The sequence below is a fragment of the Notolepis coatsorum genome, assembly GCF_963971535.1.
Source record: "Notolepis coatsorum genome assembly, chromosome: 19".
Classification (NCBI taxonomy): Eukaryota; Metazoa; Chordata; class Actinopteri; order Aulopiformes; family Paralepididae; genus Notolepis; species Notolepis coatsorum.
Window position 1 is genome coordinate 74,127,439 of NC_140183.1, and position 20,049 is coordinate 74,147,487.

Sequence of the window (20,049 nt, forward strand, 5' to 3'; positions counted from 1 at the left end):
AAAATAATAATTTAAAACAATGAATAAAGTGTGCATGAAATAATAGGGGAAAGAAAACGTTAGGAACTTGTTACATTCACCCACACAAGGGCTGAGTAATCACACACGCCCCCTCTCTCTCTTACACATTCTCCCAGCTCTCTTTCTCTCTTGCCCCTTCCTCATCTCTCTCACCCCCCTCTCTCTCTATATATATCTCACACACACACACACACACACACACACACACACACACACACACACACACACACACACACACACACACACACACACACACACACACACACACACACACACACACACACACTTCAGAAACAAACATAGTATCAATGAGAGCATCAATAATACACCTGAGTGAAGTCTAGAATTTTTTTTTAAGTAAAAAAGAAAAGAAAAAATTATAAAGTTAATCGTGAGTTTAAAAAAATAGTGGCGTTAATAGAATCGGGCGATAACGCGTTAATACCGTGTTAACTTTGACAGCCTTAGTTACATTACATAATGTTACATTGTGTTACATTACGTCACATTACATAATGTTACATTACATTACATTGTGGTACATTATGTTATGTTACATTACGTTTAAGGCTGTCAAAGTTAACGCGGTATTAACGTATTTTTAACTCATGAAAAAAAAAATCACTCAGGTGTATTATTGATACTCTCATTGATACTATGTTTGTTTCTGACTCAAAGTGTGTGTGTGTGTGTGTGTGTGTGTGTGTGTGTGTGTGTGTGTGTGTGTGTGTGTGTGTGTGTGTGTGTGTGTGTGTGTGTGTGTGTGTGTGAGAGAGAGAGAGAGAGAGAGAGAGAGAGAGAGAGAGAGAGATGAGGAAGGGGCAAGAGAGAAAGAGCTGGGAGAGTGTGTGTGGGTGAGAGAGAGGGGGGGCGGGGTGTGAGTTCTCAGCCCTTGTGTGGGTGAATGTAACAAGTTCCTTTTGATTGATTGATTGAAAACTGATTGATTATTAACAGATTGCAGAATGGGTACAGTACAGCCAATTGTTAAGGGGATGCAGACCAGAGAAAGACTTTCGTCTTGTTTACATCAGGGTCCCCCATTTTCAATTCATCATAGCGTTCATCCTAACGTTTTCTTTCCCCTATTATTTCATGCACACTTTATTCATTGTTTCTAAATGATTATTTTCTTAAGTTATTTTGTGCATCACACTGTTTTGAATTTGATGCAGATTTGTAATGCATGAGGGTCATCCTTTTGTGTTAAATGGCTGCATAAAGCAAGCATTTGTTGACTCTCATGTTGATAAGAGTATTAAAACTTGGAACTTGAAAAAGATCCGTTTAAGGTAGATACAATATATATTTTTAATGCTATTAATTTGCGATTAATCGCGAGTTAACTATGGACAATCATGTGATTAATCAGATTAAATATTTTAATCAATTGACAGCACTAATTACTACTAATTACATAATGTTACATTGTGTTACATTACGTTACGTTACATTTAGTGCTGTCAATAGATTAAAAAAAATTACTAATTAATCGCACAATTTTCTGTATTTAATCTAGATTAATCTAGATTAATTTATCAATAAATTAATCACGATTAATAAACATTTTCTACTTAACCCATTCCGTGCCAACCACGAGTATAGTCGGGTTAACTCGCCATGCGTTCCGTGCCAATCACGAGTATACTCGGGTTTTAATCGTTATTTCTTTTATTATATTTGGACTATAACGTTAGATCAATAAACGCGATCAATATTTGGAATGGCGATCAGGAATTGGATTCATCTTTTTGCAGAACATCTGATGTGAGGTAAGGACTCTATTTTACCAGTCTTGGGTTAATCAGATGTTCCTTTCTCCACCATCGGAGCGTGTGTGTGTGTGTGTGTGTGTGTGTGTGTGTGTGTGTGTGTGCATGCCGTTAGCGCTGACCAAGGCACCCGATAATCGATTTTTCAGCCTGCTTCTCTAGCGTGCATAAGGACACATATACTATCGATAATCTAGCGTTTATTTGAAAACGATCCATAAATCAGCCGAAAAATTACAACAGGTTTTGTGTATTCCACTAAACGGCTATTATCGCGGATTTCTCTGGAATTACTAGAAATCTCCAAAACTATACTCGTATTCAAAACGGTATAAAACGGAAATGTACTGATGAAAAAACAATCCGTTTCGTACATGTTGACTGCAAGCAAGTCATTGATAAGCGACGGGTGTATTAGACCCATAGCCATAATTTAAGATATAGTTTAAGTGTTCGCAAATATCCCCGTCCTCCCATTGACTTCAGTGCTGGCACGCTAGACCTAATTTGGTCATATGGGCGTGGCTCTGAATGAGTTAAGACCGAAGCTTGTAACAGATATTTACTTGAGTAAAATCATGGAATTAATGTAGAATCAACACAAAGAAAGTATATTTAGATTCAAAGACTATTTTAATAGCTTTCTTTGATCTTTGAATACAGTTTCTCCTGTGAAATACAAATGTTCAACAAAACCATCAACATTGACGCAGCTTTAAAGACCTCTTTCGCGGTGCTAACAGAAATAAAAACAACCCAGGCCTATGTTAAAGTGCAGATTGGCTTAGAGGACGATAATGTCTTGTATGAACTACCAGTAATATAAATCATATTAACAACAAAAATGTGTTCCATCTTCATGTCAGATGATTTTCAAAAAGGTGCATGAGTCAATGCAAAAAAAGAACAAGCAAAGATACTGCTGAAAGTTCAGAACGTTGACAATTTTTCACTCTATAGATTAATCTAGATTAAAAAAAATTTAACGCTTTAAATAATTTTAATTAATCTCCAAAATGAAAGCATTAACTTTGACAGCCCTAGTTACATTACATAATGTTACATTGTGTTACATTACATTACATTACATAATGTTACATTACATTACATTATGTTATGTTACATTACTTTGGAGGCGAAAGCTATGTCATTATGTTTTCCCATGCGATTCTCTCTGTACTATTTGAGGAAAGACTAGCTGGACAGCCAATAGCATTTATATGAATGAATGTATCCGATGAATAAGATGCATTCATCTGCGTGTTTTACCATAATCTTCATGGTAACCAATCCTTTGTTTTGCAGGTCAAGAGGTCGTGTTCAAGTGCCTTGGTGAGGGAATACTTGAAAATGCATTTCAAGGATATAATGCCTGCATATTTGCTTATGGACAAACAGGTAACCGAAAATCCAGAGGAAATCTGCTCTAATCTGCCTTTTATTCTGATGTGATTTTGTTGAATCCCTTTGTCGAATCCATTAGATCACGCACGCTTTATACACAATTATTAATGATCCGGAGCTACGTCATTTTCTCTATTTGAAGTGAGTCAGTCGTGCGGGCCCCGTGGTCTGCTTCAGTTGTTCCATGGGAGCGCATTAAGCCGGCAGAACAGGAAGACTCCGCATTTCTGATCCTGCTGTTAAATCACTCAAGTCATATCCTTCCTCGCCCTAGATTAAATTTAAATGAGCTCTTGTTTCCCCCACTTCCCATCCTGGAGGACAACCCAGGGCAGGGGAGCGACACACCTATAGCGAGCACTGGGAACAGAATGAGCCCTGTTATCTTTCTCAGGGCGATGATGTTTCACTGGACCTGTTTGATAATGTCAACCATAAGGCAATGTTTTATGCATATTGGCACCTGAAAGTAGTTTACTCATTCCAACCTCTCAGTCTCGAGCTATCCCTGCAACAGGCACTTCGTCAGCACTTTGACATTGGCTGCACATTTCCTTTTTTCCTTTTTTTTTTTTTTTATCAAATATTTGTATTTCTTTTTTTCATTTTATACACAAAACAAACACAATACTGTAATAATAATAAACAAGACCTCACCAAACCATAACAATAATCACAACAACAATAATGACAATAGAATATATGTTTTCTAACTCCATGGTGATGTTCCTCCAGGTTCAGGCAAGTCCTTCTCTATGATGGGGAACTTGGAGCAGCCGGGTCTGATCCCCCGGCTGTGCTGCTCCCTGTTCGAGAGGATCCACCGGGAGGACAGCGAGGCCCACTCCTTCAAGGTGGAGGTGTCTTACATGGAGATCTACAACGAGAAGGTCCGGGACCTGCTGGATCCCAAAGGGTGAGTCTGGTGTTATTAGGGAGGGAAATACAAATTGGGGGGGGGGGGGGATTCGTTTTCTATACAGTAGAATCGTTGAATCATATCAAGATTTACCCTTTTAATCTATGACTATTTTCAATGGATGTGTGAAGATTATTGTCAAACGTTATTTAGTTTCCTGCAGATGACTCTTTTGGCCTTCCGTTCTTTTTTTGTGTGTTTTTTTCTCCCATTTTCTCCCCAATTTAGTTGTTATGCCAATTCCCCATGTGTGTCCTTCTCTGTCTGTCTGGGGAGGGTGTGTAGACGACCGCATGTTTCCTCCTCGATACATGTGGAGCCACCTGCTGCTTCTTTGCACCTGACAGCTAGGAGTTTCACTGGGAGAACGTAGCGCGAGCGGAGGTTCACGCTATCTCCCCCCAGATCCGCTACCTGCCGAACAGTAGGTAGGTAGGGAGTCGCTGTTGCACCGACCAGGACTAATACCCCACCGGCTTCCCACCCGCAAACACTGCCGGTTGTGTTCACTGGAACGTCTGACAGAGCCGGAAGGTACCGCTACTAGGAATTGAACCCGGGTGGTAGGGCGAGTGCTTAGACCCTCTACACTACCCAGAAGCCTTTGCGCTGACTTCTGGTTGAACTATACTACGGAAGACTCAGTTCACCAAATGACTGAAACCAGCGCCATCACGCCTAATTGAATCGATATCGAACTGCATCAAATTGAAATCAAATCAATAGAGCGATAGTGGCGATACCCGGCCCTGGTTGTTATGGTCTCACAGGCTAACAAAACCCAGGGCGTTCTTCTGTCTGTTCTACGTCGTGTGATGATGCAGCAGAGGCATCGTGGGAGTCGTTTCTTGTTCTCACTGAGGCTCCAAGTCAGGGGGTGTTGTTTCCTGTGAGGCACAATGGCCTATTCAAATAAACGTGACTTTACTCAAGGTATTGCAAGAACCAGACTGGCGCTGAAACTCGTGCTGATGCACACGTTGACCAGTGACCTAAACCTACCCCCCTTCAGTCACAAACATTTAGGAAGACCCCAAGTAGACGGACAGAGGAGACTTGTCGTAATGTAGACCTACCTGGTGTCTCCATCTAGCGTCTCTCGGTGGGGACACGTTGTCCTTCACCGTCCTGGTCGTTTCCATGCCGACCACTGGTGGCTAAGACTGTCACCTGGGTCAGCGTTGTCAATATTTGAGCCATTTGAAATAGATTTAGTTGCGCAGGTCCTTGGGTGGCTGTCAACCTCGCCACCAAGTTTGAGCCAAATCCAATGAGAAATGTGTGAGCTGTCGCAAACACACACACACATGCACACGCACACACACACACACACACACACACACACACACACACACACACACACACACACACACACACACACACGCACGCACACACACACACACACACACACACACACACACACACACACACACACACACACACACACACACACGCACACAAATGCACTCAGTGCTTTCAATAGCCCATTTGCACTTCCGACATGGGTCTAATTATCAGTGTCCTCATCTGACCTGAACATGCCGCAACATTGCCGCATGCATGTGTTTTCTGGAGTCCGAAGCACCCGATCTATAACGGCCCAAACCGAAGCACGGGGCGGTGACCTTTCAGTCGACTGTATTGGTTTTCAGCTCTTTATTTAGCTCCGTTGTGACTCGCTGGTTGAATGGGATGGGGGGGGGTGGGGGGGGCGTCAAGAGAGGAAGCTCAACGCGGTCATTTCCTGGGGAACAGTGTTCGGTATCATCATCCCCTCCCTCCACACTGCTGCATTCTCAGCCGCCGTGGTCTGATGCGGTCTGGCAGACGGATCTGCAGGGGAGGGCGAGCTGTGAGAGAGTGTGTTTCAGGGACATCTGTTAGTGAAGCAAGAGAGCAGGAGAGCCAGTCAGTGCAGCCTGCGAGAGGAGCCCCAGAGAGGGACAACAGTGGGCCGCTCTGTGTTGCTGCAGATGTCTGAAGATGCAGCCAGATTCACCTCCATGGCAACTTCCTCTCGCTCACGTAACCGGGCACCACAATCTCTGCCTGATCTGTCTCCGTCCGCCCCCTTACCTTGCCGTGACCGCGGGGCTTTACGGATTGATTTCAGTCCGTATCATTCGCGTTGATTGATTTCTCTCCTGCAGAATGTAGTGCATCAACCCCACGGGGTCTGTCTGTCTGTCTCTCTGTTCACTACCTAGTCATTCGCGTTGATTGATTTCTCTCCTGCAGAATGTAGTGCATCAACCCCACGGGTCTGTCTGTCTGTCTCTCTGTTCACTACCTAGTCATTCGCGTTGATTGATTTCTCTCCTGCAGAATGTAGTGCATCAACCCCACGGGTCTGTCTGTCTGTCTGTCTCTCTGTTCACTACCTAGTCATTCGCGTTGATTGATTTCTCTCCTGCAGAATGTAGTGCATCAACCCCACGGGTCTGTCTGTCTGTCTCTCTGTTCACTACCTAGTCCACGCTATGTCTCATCCGTCACACGGGGGACGCGTCCTGTGGTTTGCCGCCACAGGGGGTAGATTGCCTTTAACAGAAGCACACTGAGCCGGAGCTGTGAACCCTCAGTGGATCTGCAGTCCTGGACAGAGCTGAGATGACTGTCATTGATCTATAGGGTTTACCACCAATGCCTGGCAACCAGCCAACTGGAGATCAGATTCGCTGACCCTCTGCACCACAATGTGCCTAACTCGAGTGGTGGTGGTGGTCTTATATCATTTACATTTACCTACATTTTGTCATTTAGCTGACACTTTGTTTTATCCAAAGCGACTTACAAGTTTTGTACGACAAGTCAGCAGGAAGGGTACAACTATCAGCTGAGTAACAATGTTCATCAAAGTGTTGAGTGCTACAGTGTAGGTTAGTATATTAGGACAAGTGCATGGCAGTAAGGTTCTTTTTAAATTTTAAATTTAAATAAATTTTTTTTTTCAGATATTTATTGAAGAAGTGTGTCTTTAGTTGACGGTGAAAGATTGGACGGGTTTAATAAGGTTTAATAAGGAAAACTCCTGATTCACTATAATTAGATTAGATTAGATTCAAATGGGTTGTCATTATACAGCACAAGTACAGTACAACGAACAGAGGTTTGGCATCCAATCAGAGTGGAAATGTAGCAGCAATATACAATGTACAGGTGATTAAACTGGGTACAAAATATACAATACAAATGAGTACTACTGATGTACAGAGTTGTATTATATAAATAGAGACAGTATAACTACTACTGGCCAGCAGCGTAACTCGTAAGAGTAGGATATGTACAGATATAGATATAGTAAAGTACAGACAGGTGAGGATTGGAATATATGTGTTAGGCAAGTATATAAAGGAGTTATATGCAGGTATATTGAGACAAATCGGTATATATGCGGTAATATAAATATATAAATGTAAATATGTGGTATATACAGCACTGTTGTACATGCTATCATACAGAGTACATGGGTAGACAGTGAAAGCAGTAGGTAGGTATAAATTGATTATTATAATAATAATAATAATAATAATAATAATAATAATAATAATAATAATAATAATAATAATAATAATAATAATAATAATAATAATAATAATAATTCAAACACATACAGTTGCTTAAATGTATATGTCAGTGTAGCAACAATTGAGCCCAAATACTTAAGCAAACTAGATTTTTCTCTCATTATTACACCCATGAAGTGGAAGTGGACATTGTAATCACTCAATCGTGTAATCACTCAAAGATGGCAACGGACTAGATTTACGGCTGGGTGTTGCTACGTGGGGAAGCAAGCCAGCTCTACTTGGACTGCTCAATATTCTGAGTCTCCTCAGTCTACTGTACTTGGTATGGTCCTAAATATTCACAACTAGGAGGCAGCTTTACAGGTTGATGTGGGCTGTTGCATCTTTCACTTTGAATTTGATTTCTTGACATACAAACACATATCAATATAAAATATATGTACTTTGAAAGAACTACTTGAAGTTCGGCTGCATCTCAGAGGGCAGTAACCTCGCTCTGTGATTGTGGAGGTGATTTCAGCTCCTTTGAAGATGGCACAGTTAGAACTGCGGTCGGTTACTGGCGGAGAGGTATGTCGGTACAATAGAGGCTCGCAGTGGCCAATCCTTTCCTGGGCTTTCATCGCCATGGCAGCAGTGGAGAGGGGAGGAGGCGTGATGGCGTTACAGGAAAGAGATGAGGCTTTCTAGAGGGAGTAATGTCAAACGAAGGGTGGGCAACGTTGAAGAATGAATGTTATGCTTCCTGTACACTCCCGGTAAACGTCTCAATGAAAGAACTGTACCCTCCGGTAAATATCACGATGAAAGAATTGTCCTCTTGTGTTTTGTTTATTCCTCTCTTTAGGAATCGGCAGTCTCTTAAAGTTCGGGAACACAAAGTCCTGGGTCCATATGTCGACGGTCTGTCTCAGCTGGCTGTGACCTGCTTCGAGGTGTGTCTCACCCTTCTATCGCCACACTGTCGTCATGCCAACCCCGCCCCGATATCAATCGCCACAGAGCCTCGACTTTCACACACACACACACACACACACACACACACACACACACACACACACACACACACACACACACACACACTCGCCAAAGATTTATAGCGACGTGCAAAACGATATAATTATAGATATCCCCCAGTCATCAAGTCACTGATGTAGATGATGTAATCACCCGTAACCTTGAAACGCTTACGAGCACAGGAACTCCAGTGGCACACGACGTGTTCCTGTTCACTTTTGATACGGTCATGGGGTTTTTTCGTGTCGGCGTGCCAAGTCCTGGCAGGGCCTTCCTTAATTAAGTTTGGACATCTCCACCCCGCTCGGCCCCCCGCTCCGTCCCGCCTGATATCAGTTCAGTGGAGTTCTTCCCAGACACTCAGCCACTGCCCCGCTGCGGCCCGGGCTAGCGTCACACGATGGCACACAGCCATGTGCCAAGAATGACGGCCTGCGTTGTTATAGTAATGACCCATTTGCAGGTTTAGCTCCCAGGGAGGTGCGCGTGCTGCTCAAACTTATGACCGCCGCACTCAAATATGCATTAGTCCACCACTCATCATAACTCATAAGACACACAGTGCCCTAATCCCTCTGATCTTTCTCTGTCTCTCTATACCGGTCTCTCTCTCTCTCTCCTTCTCTCCCCCCCCCCCCTCTCTCTCATTATTTCTCTCGTTCTCTCTCTTCCCCCCCCTCCTTCTCTCTCCTCTCTCCCCCGCTCTCTCTCTCCCTCTCACTTTCCCCCTCTCCTTCTCTCTCCTTCTCGCTCTCTCTCCTCTCTTTCCCTCCCCCCTCTCTCTCTCCTTCTCTCTCTCCCTATCTCCTTCTCTCCCTCTCTCTCTTTCTCTCTCTCTCTCTCTCTCTCTCTTCCCTCTCTCTCTCCCCCCTCTCTCTCTCTCTCTTTCTCTCTCTCTCTCCCCTCTCTCTTTCCCTCCCCCCCTCTCTCCCCCCCCTCTCTCTCCCTCTCTCTTCCCTCTCTCTCTCTCTCGCTCTCTCTCTCTTCCCTATCTCTCTCTCCCTCCCCCCCTCTCTCTCCCCCCCCCCCTCTCTCCCCCCCCCCCCTCTCTCTCTCCCTCTCTCTTTAGGACATTGAAGTGCTGATGTCGGAGGGGAACAAGTCTCGGACGGTCGCTGCCACCAACATGAACGAGGAGAGCAGTCGGTCCCACGCCGTCTTCAGCATCATCGTCACGCAGACGCTCTATGACCTCAAATCCGGGGTCAGTTCTGCTGCTGTTCACTGTTCTCCCGAATGGTCCATTTAGACTAGGGGTCTCAAACTCAATTTACCCGGGGGCTGCTGGAGGTAGAGTCTGGGTGAGGCTGGGCCGCATCAAATATTATATATATGATTTTTATTTATTTTTTGCAAAATCAACTCTGCCTCTCTTTTTTAACTACAACAAGCAATGCTGTTTGTTATTTAAGATGAGGTCGGACTCGGCACTGACATATTTGTGTTCATTGTGCTGCTTTTATAAAGCCTCAAATGACGGCTTACAATATTTCATGAAAGCAAAGTGTTTTGTTTGTCTAAGATTTTAAAAGGTTTAAACTTTACAGCACTGACAAAGTTGAACAAAGTGCTGTACAAGTCCCACAACAATTAAAAAAAAAAAAAAAAAAAAAAAATTACATTTAATTTTTTTTTTACTTTGATGTCAAGTAGGGGGCCGCAAAATATCATCCAGCGGGCCGCAATTGGCCCACGGGCCGTGAGTTTGAGACCCCTGATTTAGACATTGAAATCATTCTTCCTTAAGTTCCTATTATTGTAATATTAATTTCCGTGCGTGTTAGTGTGTGTGTGTGTGTGTGCGTGCACGCGTGTGTTTGTGTGCCTGTGTGAGTGAGTGCCATTTATGTGTCAGTGCATGCTTGTGTGTGTGTATTTGTGTGTGTATTTGTGTGTGTGTGCACGCGTGCATGTATGTGTGTGTGTGTGTGTGTGTGTGTGTGTGTGTGTGTGTGTGTGTGTGTGTGTGTGTGTGTGTGTGTGTGTGTGAACGACCAGAGGAAGAGAGAATCTTCTATGGTCTGTGTTTCACAGAAAAATACATTTTCTGCAACACTGCAGGCAGATTGGATGTTTGTTTATCTGTGTCTCTGTGTTTCTGTGTCATCAGAACTCTGGGGAGAAGGTGAGTAAGATGAGCCTGGTGGACCTGGCGGGGAGTGAGCGCGTGTCCAAGACCGGAGCCGCTGGAGAGAGACTGAAAGAGGGCAGCAACATCAACAGGTGGGTACTATCCTCTGCTTCCACCTCGTAGCTCAGTGAAGGACCGTGCTGGTAGAGCGATACCGCTCAGAGGAATATGTCAGTCTTCACTGTCAACCAATTGCGTGCGTCTGAACCAGAAAGGCTGCAGTGGGTGCAGCTGGGTAGCGTAGAGGACTAAGCACTCTCCTACCATCACAGAGACTCTAGGATCTAATCCAGCTGTCAGCGGTACCTCCGGCTTGGTCAGTCGTCCCTACGAACACAATTGGCAGTGTTCGCGGGTCGGAAGCCGGTGGGGTACGATTCCTGGTCGTTGCGAACAGTGAACAGTGAACAGTGAACAGTGACTGGTCGGTCAGGGCGCCTGTTCAGCAGGGAGGGGATCTGGGGGAAATAGCGTGAACCTCTGCACACGTTACGTTTCCCCAGTGAAACTCCTCGCTGTCAGGTGAAAAGAAGCGGCTGGCGACTCCACATGTATCGGAGGAGGCATGTGACAGTCTACACCCTCTCCAGACTGACAGTAGGCCAATGCGAGCAACATCCAGGAAGGGAATTGGCATAACGACTAAATTAGTGTGGGAGAAAATGATAGAAAGACAAAATAAAAAGAAAGAAAGGCGCTGTGTTGAATATGAACAAGGGAGCGTGTGCATGTAGAGAGGGAGAGAATAACGCCGTTTCTTGAGGAGCGACCTCCTTGTTAGCGCGACCGCGAGATAATTTACGTGGAGGTTTCTTCTATATATTTCTATGGTTTATCACCACAACGGAAAAAATAAAAGATTTATAGTAAACAAAGCGAAAATACTTCATAAAGAGTTACACTCTGGAAAACAGTCAGGGGTAATGTGAACCATATGTGCTGATTGGCAGATGGGGCTAAAGCTGAATGGTATATAAATGTAATGGTTCATCTGGCAGTCGTTTGTGTCGGTCACATAATATTCTATTGTTCTGTGCATTTGTAGGTCACTAACCACCCTGGGCTGTGTCATCTCGGCTCTGGCCGACCAGTCTGCAGCGAAAGGGAAGTGCAAGTTTGTGCCTTACAGAGACTCGGTCCTCACCTGGCTGCTCAAGGTTTGACCCGTACTCTACACGTCAACTTTACTCGTTAAAGGTGCACTATGTAGTTTCCGAGGAGGGGGATTTGTTTGCGAAAGACATTTACTGTAATTTTTTCATGATTGAAAACAAAATAATCTTTAGGCACTGTGTTCCTAAAAACAGTCTTAAATGTGCACTATGCATTTTCGGAGGAGGGGGGATTTGTTTGCAAAAGACATTTACTGAACTTTTTTTATAATCGAAAACAAAATTATTTGTAGGCACTGTTTCCTCAAAACAGTGTTCCAAGGATCCAATTTCCCTCAGAGGACAGGTTGTTTATTCAGATATGAAAATATACCTTAGAAACTATTCACTATCAAAACGACAGAGTGCACCTTTAAACGTTTTGCATTGCAGTTATTGCACATAAGCACCAATACGGGATCTACTCTAAAACAGGCAGTATATCGTAGCACAGTATATCGTTGAACAGTGAACACTGAACTCTCCACACACAAGTACACATGAGCACACACATACACACACACAACACACATTCTGCATTCGCTCACACACAAACGGTCACTTTAAACAAAATGGAAAGGACACTTTAAAGGAACGAGGAAAATAAATGTCAGTTTAAGGAAATAACTGATATAGTTTAGAAATAGCAAGTATAGCATAAGGATATAGAGTAAAAACTGTATATTGTATAGTAGTGTACATAGGACCCAGTGCCTTAATTCGTAGCTAACATTGTATTGCATCATCTCAGGAATTTAGCATGTCTATTTTATCATGCCTATTTTATGTCTATTTTATTACCTGTTTATTATGTCTATTTTATTATTCAGTATTATTGCACAATCAAAGCGGGCATGGCCACCCGCATTTCACTGTATCTCCCTGTCTCCGGCTGTCCCTGAGCAACGACCGGAGTGTTCAATGTCCCTTGACTAAGACGGGGAGGACGTGACCCTCTTTGCGCCGCCCCTGTGCCTCAAATAGATTCGCTATCAGCTCTATCTTTAATCTTTCAAAATGTTCAGTTGCTATCGCTATTAGCTCTATCTTTAATTTTTCAAAATGTACAGTTGCTATTGCATGCACTCATCTGTGTTTCACTACACACATGAGTGCATGCTTACCAACTGTTAGTCTGCAACACTACTATCACCAACATCTAAGAAGGGAGATCCCCCCTTGAATGGCCCTTCTAAGGTTTCTCTCCTCCACACTGCCTGTGGAGCTTTTTTCCCTATTGTTAGGTTTTAGTGAGTTTTTCCTTACCTTCGCGTGGGGTATGTCTGGGAGTGCTTGCATTCTTTCATTTATTTGCATTCATCTAAAAATGTTTGGACCTTATGGTGTTCTTGTTCTGTTCTTGACTTATTGTTATGTTTTCTTCTTGACTTGTTTAAAGAAGACCTGTACGGCCCATGGGGACATTAACGTGTGTTGTCGGGCCCTATAAATAAATTTGATTTGATTTGATTTGATTTGGTATGTATGTGACAAATAAACCTCTTGAATCTTGAATCTTGATCTTCTCTCGCAGGACAACCTGGGCGGTAACAGCAAGACGGCCATGATAGCCACGGTGAGTCCGTCGGCCGACAACTACGAGGAGACCCTGTCCACGCTGCGTTACGCCGACCGGGCCAAGAGGATCGTCAACCACGCCGTGGTGAACGAGGACCCCAACGCTCGCATCATCAGGGAGCTGAGGGAGGAGGTGGACAAGCTCAGAGTGCAGCTCTCTCAGGCGGAGGTGAGAGACCCGGGACCGGACGAGGGCGCGCGTATTGTTAGACCCGGGACCGGACGAGGGCGTGCGTATTGTTAGACCCGGACGAGGGCGTGCGTATTGTTAGACCCGGACGAGGGCGTGCGTATTGTTAGACCCGGACGAGAACGCGCGTATTGTTAGACCCGGGACCCGGACGAGGGCGTGCGTATTGTTAGACCCGGGACCGGACAAGGGCGCGCGTATTGTTAGACCCGGGATCCGGACGAGGGCGTGCGTATTGTTAGACCCGGACGAGGGCGTGCGTATTGTTAGACCCGGACGAGGACGTGCGTATTGTTAGACCCGGACGAGGGCGTGCGTATTGTTAGACCCGGGACCTGGACGAGGGCGTGCGTATTGTTAGACCCGGCACCGGACGAGGGCGTGCGTATTGTTAGACCCGGACGAGGGCGTGCGTATTGTTAGACCCAGACGAGGGCGTGCGTATTGTTAGACCCGGACGAGGGCTTGCGTATTGTTAGACCCGGACGAGGGCGTGCGTATTGTTAGACCCGGCACCGGACGAGGGCGTGCGTATTGTTAGACCCGGACGAGGGCGTGCGTATTGTTAGACCCGGACGAGGGCGTGCGTATTGTTAGACCCGGACGAGGGCGTGCGTATTGTTAGACCCGGCACCGGACGAGGGCGTGCGTATTGTTAGACCCAGACGAGGGCGTGCGTATTGTTAGACCCGGACGAGGGCGTGCGTATTGTTAGACCCGGACGAGGGCGTGCGTATTGTTAGACCCAGACGAGGGCATGCGTATTGTTAGACCCGGACGAGGGCGTGCGTATTGTTAGACCCGGACAAGGGCGTGCGTATTGTTAGACCCAGACGAGGGCATGCGTATTGTTAGACCCAGACGAGGGCGTGCGTATTGTTAGACCCGGACAAGGGCGTGCGTATTGTTAGACCCGGACAAGGGCGTGCGTATTGTTAGACCCAGACGAGGGCATGCGTATTGTTAGACCCAGACGAGGGCATGCGTATTGTTAGACCCGGACAAGGGCGTGCGTATTGTTAGACCCGGGACCGGGCGAGGGCGTGCGTATTGTTAGACCCGGGACCGGACGTGTGTGTGTGTATTGTTAGACCCGGGACCGGACAAGGGCGCGCGTATTGTTAGACCCGGGACGAGGGCATGCGTATTGTTAAACCCGGATGAGGGCATGCGTATTGTTAGACCCGGGACCCGGACGAGGGCGTGCGTATTGTTAGACCCGGGACCGGACAAGGGCGTGCGTATTGTTAGACCCGGACGAGGGCGTGCGTATTGTTAGACCCGGACGAGGGCGTGCGTATTGTTAGACCCGGGACCCGGACGGGGGCGTGCGGATTGTTAGACCCGGGACCCGGACGGGGGCGTTGCTATTGTTAGACCCGGACGAGGGCGTGCGTATTGTTAGACCCGGGTCCCGGACGGGGGCGTGCGTATTGTTAGACCCGGACGAGGGCGTGCGTATTGTTAGACCCGGGACCCGGACGGGGGCGTGCGTATTGTTAGACCCGGACGAGGGCGTGCGTATTGTTAGACCCGGGACCCGGACGGGGGCGTGCGTATTGTTAGACCCGGACGAGGGCGTGCGTATTGTTAGACCCGGGACCCGGACGGGGGCGTGCGTATTGTTAGACCCGGACGAGGGCGTGCGGATTGTTAGACCCGGACGAGGGCGTGCGTATTGTTAGACCCGGACGAGGGCGTGCGTATTGTTAGACCCGGACAAGGGCGTGCGTATTGTTAGACCCGGGACCGGGCGAGGGCGTGCGTATTGTTAGACCCGGGACCGGACGTGTGTGTGTGTATTGTTAGACCCGGGACCGGACAAGGGCGTGCGTATTGTTAGACCCGGGACCGGACGAGGGTGTGCGTATTGTTAGACCCGGACAAGGGCGTGCGTATTGTTAGACCCGGGACCGGACGAGGGTGTGCGTATTGTTAGACCCGGGACCGGACGAGGGTGTGCGTATTGTTAGACCCGGGACCGGACGAGGGTGTGCGTATTGTTAGACCCGGGACCGGACGAGTGTGTGTGTATTGTTAGACCCGGGCGAGGGCGTGCGTGTTGTTAGACCCGGGACCGGATGAGGGCGTGCGTATTGTTAGACCCGGGACCGGATGAGGGCGTGCGTATTGTTAGACCCGGGACCGGACGAGTGTGTGTGTATTGTTAGACCCGGGCGAGGGTGTGCGTATTGTTAGACCCGGGACCGGATGAGGGTGTGTGTATTGTTAGACCCGGACGAGGGCGTGCGTGTTGTTAGACCCGGGACCGGATGAGGGCGTGCGTATTGTTAGACCCGGGACCGGATGAGGGCGTGCGTATTGTTAGACCCGGGACCGGACGAGTGTGTGTGTATTGTTAGACCCGGGCGAGGGCGTGCGTATTGTTAGACCCGGGACCGGATGAGGGTGTGTGTATTGTTAGACCCGGACGAGGGCGTGCGTATTGTTAGACCCGGGACCGGACGAGGGCGTGCGTGTTGTTAGACCCGGGACCGGACGAGGGCGTGCGTGTTGTTAGACCCGGGACCGGATGAGGGCGTGCGTATTGTTAGACCCGGGACCGGACGAGTGTGTGTGTATTGTTAGACCCGGGCGAGGGCGTGCGTATTGTTAGACCCGGGACCGGATGAGGGTGTGTGTATTGTTAGACCCGGACGAGGGCGTGCGTGTTGTTAGACCCGGGACCGGATGAGGGCATGCGTATTGTTAGACCCGGGACCGGATGAGGGCGTGCGTATTGTTAGACCCGGGACCGGACGAGTGTGTGTGTATTGTTAGACCCGGGCGAGGGCGTGCGTATTGTTAGACCCGGGACCGGATGAGGGTGTGTGTATTGTTAGACCCGGACGAGGGCGTGCGTATTGTTAGACCCGGGACCGGACGAGGGCGTGCGTGTTGTTAGACCCGGGACCGGACGAGGGCGTGCGTGTTGTTAGACCCGGGACCGGACGAGGGCGTGCGTATTGTTAGACCCGGGACCGGATGAGGGTGTGCGTATTGTTAGACCCGGGACCGGGCGAGGGTGTGTGTATTGTTAGACCCGGGACCGGGCGAGGGTGTGCGTATTGTTAGACCCGGGACCGGGCGAGGGTGTGTGTATTGTTAGACCCGGGACCGGGCGAGGGTGTGTGTATTGTTAGACCCGGGACCGGATGAGGGCGTGCGTGTTGTTAGACCCGGGACCGGATGAGGGCGTGCGTGTTGTTAGACCCGGGACCGGATGAGGGCGTGCGTATTGTTAGACCCGGGACCGGATGAGGGCGTGCGTATTGTTAGACCCGGGACCGGATGAGGGCGTGCGTGTTGTTAGACCCGGGACCGGATGAGGGCGTGCGTGTTGTTAGACCCGGGACCGGATGAGGGCGTGCGTGTTGTTAGACCCGGGACCCGATGAGGGCGTGCGTGTTGTTAGACCCGGGACCGGATGAGGGCGTGCGTGTTGTTAGACCCGGGACCCGATGAGGGCGTGCGTGTTGTTAGACCCGGGACCGGATGAGGGCGTGCGTGTTGTTAGACCCGGGACCGGGCGAGGGCGTGCGTGTTGTTAGACCCGGGACCGGGCGAGGGCGTGTGTATTGTTAGACCCGGGACCGGACGAGGGCGTGCGTATTGTTAGACCCGGGCGAGGGCGTGCGTATTGTTAGACCCGGGACCGGATGAGGGCGTGCGTATTGTTAGACCCGGCACCGGGCGAGTGTGTGTGTATTGTTAGCCATGGGTAGCCACAGCGGGAAGCGAACCACTAACCCTGGTAGTGTAGTGCCATGTTTTTACCCATGGGGGTAAAGCAGTCGTCTGGTAATCGGAAGGTTCCTGGTTTGATTACCGCTCCTCTCGGGCAGCGTGTCGAAGTGTCCTTGAGCAAGACACTTAACCCCTAACTGCTCCCGATGAACAGGTTGGCACCTTGCATGGTTGCCTCTGCCGTCGGTGTGTGAATATGTGAGTGAATGGGTGAATGTGAGGAACAAAAATTGTAAAGCGCTTTGGATAAAAGCTCTATATAAATGCACCATTTACCATTTTAATATTTACCATTTACACATTGAGCTGCAGAACCACACATAGACATATTATTCTTCTACAACCACAGGGTCTTAGCTCATTTGTGGTGGTGGTGGTAGAGTAGGAGAGTAAGGCTTACAGACACATGTGTTTGCAACAGAAAAGACACAAGCAGCGCTTTCAGTCATGTTATTGTGTCAGTTCGGGGGGAAATCTGTTTGTGGTGGATCTGTCTGATATTGTGGTGGGCGCACACAAAGCCTATGTATGGGAAACACCATAACATCTGGTGATCTGCTGTCAGGCTTATCGCTTTTTCTCTGCGGATAGTCTCTGAAGGCCCCGGAACTGAAGGAGAAGCTGGAGGAGTCGGAGAAGCTCATCCTGGAGATGACCGTCACCTGGGAGGAGAAGCTGAGGAAAACGGAGGAGATTGCGACAGTATGCTCGTCATAAATAATAATAATATTAATACATTTATTTGATATAGCTCTAGACATTGCATTACATGGACAAACACAGTACATGGACATTCACAGTAAATCACAGTACATGGACATTCACAATGACAACACGGTGGGGATACTACAGAGAAAGGGAGACGGCTTAGAGACAAAACAGAGAGAAAATACAAAATAAATAATATATAGCTGTGTACAGATGTGTAAATGTAAGTGATGCAGGGGTCAGGAGTGAGGGCATGCAAGGTTGAACAGGTGGGTTTTGAAGGTTTCTAAAGACTCGATACCTCCACTTTAGAAGCACATACATCGCTACGTTTTATGATGAATTGAAAATGGGGGACCCTGATGTAAACAAGACGAAAGTCTTTCTCTGGTCTGCATCCCCTTAACAATTGTATGTATTGAGCTGTACTGTACTGTACCCATTCTGCAATCTGTTAATAAACTTTTCAATCAATCAATCAACGTATTGTTATATTGTCACCATAGCAACGGCGGCTGATCTGCCTGTGTGTGTGTGTGCAGGAGCGGCAGAAGCAGCTGGAGAGCATGGGCATCTCCCTGGAGACCTCCGGGATCAAAGTCGGCGAAGACAAGTGCTTCCTGGTCAATCTGAACGCTGACCCCGCCCTCAACGAGCTACTGGTCTACTACCTGAAGGTAATGCGCTACTTTTATTATGTATTCCATTTGTGGAGGTTTTAATCCCACCCACATTACATTAGGGGAGAGAACAGGGTTGGTTCGTCACACTTTTTACTCTAGTGTGAATTGCTCATCATCAAAACATCTTTCAATAGTCATTCCTACATTAAATTGAAGCTTAAGATGTTGCCTTGAAATGTGTATCCCTCTCATTTTCCAACGTATTGTAACAAAGAGGAAATTACCTATCAAAGACACTCTGACACATTGTGACAACCAACCCCAAAGAGAATGTGACGACCGACCCCAACTGGAATGTCTTGCTAGCATCAAGGCTAACAACCATCTAGAAACAAGTTAGTTAGCCAACAACAATCTAAACTATAGCTTTCCCTTCACACCTTTTGAGGGTAATAATTGTTTCATTATAATATAAACCCATTGTGTAAAAGCCTAGAAGAAAAATACTGAGGAGCTGAATATTTACAATTTCACATGAAAAACACAAAAAGTCCTCTCACCTCAAGTTCAGCTGTATTACTCCAAAGAAGACTATGTAGGTGAGCTCTGATCCCAATTCTGGAAATCTCCATACCAAATTATGGGAGACAGGGCCTTTTGGTGGCGAAATATAATGAATGTGACAACCAACCCGTGTGACAACCAATCCCGTTCCCCCCTACCGTGAGTGCAATGCTGGTGGCAATCAAAGCCCTGATCCTGACTGCATTAGCGCCATGCTCTACCCACTGAGCTACAAAGGAGCAAGAATAGGAATAATCACTTTAAATACCTACTGTTGTTTTTCCCCTTCGGGAGAATATTACATAAACAAAAGTTAAATATGAAGTTTTCCCACGAGCCAGACATCTTTCTCTCCCAGCGGGAGGCTTAGCAGATACAGATGCCCCGAGCAACCCCGCTTCCACTGGGGAATTGTGTAATTAGAGAGCAGGCAGGAATCACATGAGCAAATAAAAGTCAGTTCCTCCTGCGGCAGAGGCTGCGCCGTCTTCAGACAAACACACAGCGACACACGGAAAACACACGGAACACAAACAAACACATGAGTAATAGTCAGTCCAGTGTTGTAGTCGAGTCGCTAAATCTCGAGTCCTGAGTCGAGTCTCGAGTCCAATTTACTTACTCGGACTCGAGTCCGTGTCCTGGACTCGAGTACTACAACACTGATTCAGTCAGTCACTCTCGAGACTCTCAA

General features: G+C 47.2%; 1 protein-coding gene across 6 annotated transcripts in view; it reads left to right on the plus strand.

Annotated features, from left to right (window-relative positions):
- The window catches only part of kif13a (kinesin family member 13A), a 151,099-nt gene that overhangs the window by 57,166 nt on the left and 73,884 nt on the right, over positions 1–20,049 (plus strand). For all 6 annotated transcript variants that reach the window (XM_084336220.1, XM_084336222.1, XM_084336221.1 and 3 more), the window contains exons 5-13: positions 3,099–3,191; positions 3,933–4,113; positions 8,494–8,581; positions 9,733–9,867; positions 10,774–10,886; positions 11,840–11,951; positions 13,480–13,692; positions 18,052–18,162; positions 18,711–18,845. In XM_084336220.1, the coding sequence (XP_084192346.1) occupies positions 3,099–3,191; positions 3,933–4,113; positions 8,494–8,581; positions 9,733–9,867; positions 10,774–10,886; positions 11,840–11,951; positions 13,480–13,692; positions 18,052–18,162; positions 18,711–18,845 (1,181 nt within the window). The remainder of the gene's footprint in view (positions 1–3,098; positions 3,192–3,932; positions 4,114–8,493; positions 8,582–9,732; positions 9,868–10,773; positions 10,887–11,839; positions 11,952–13,479; positions 13,693–18,051; positions 18,163–18,710; positions 18,846–20,049) is intronic.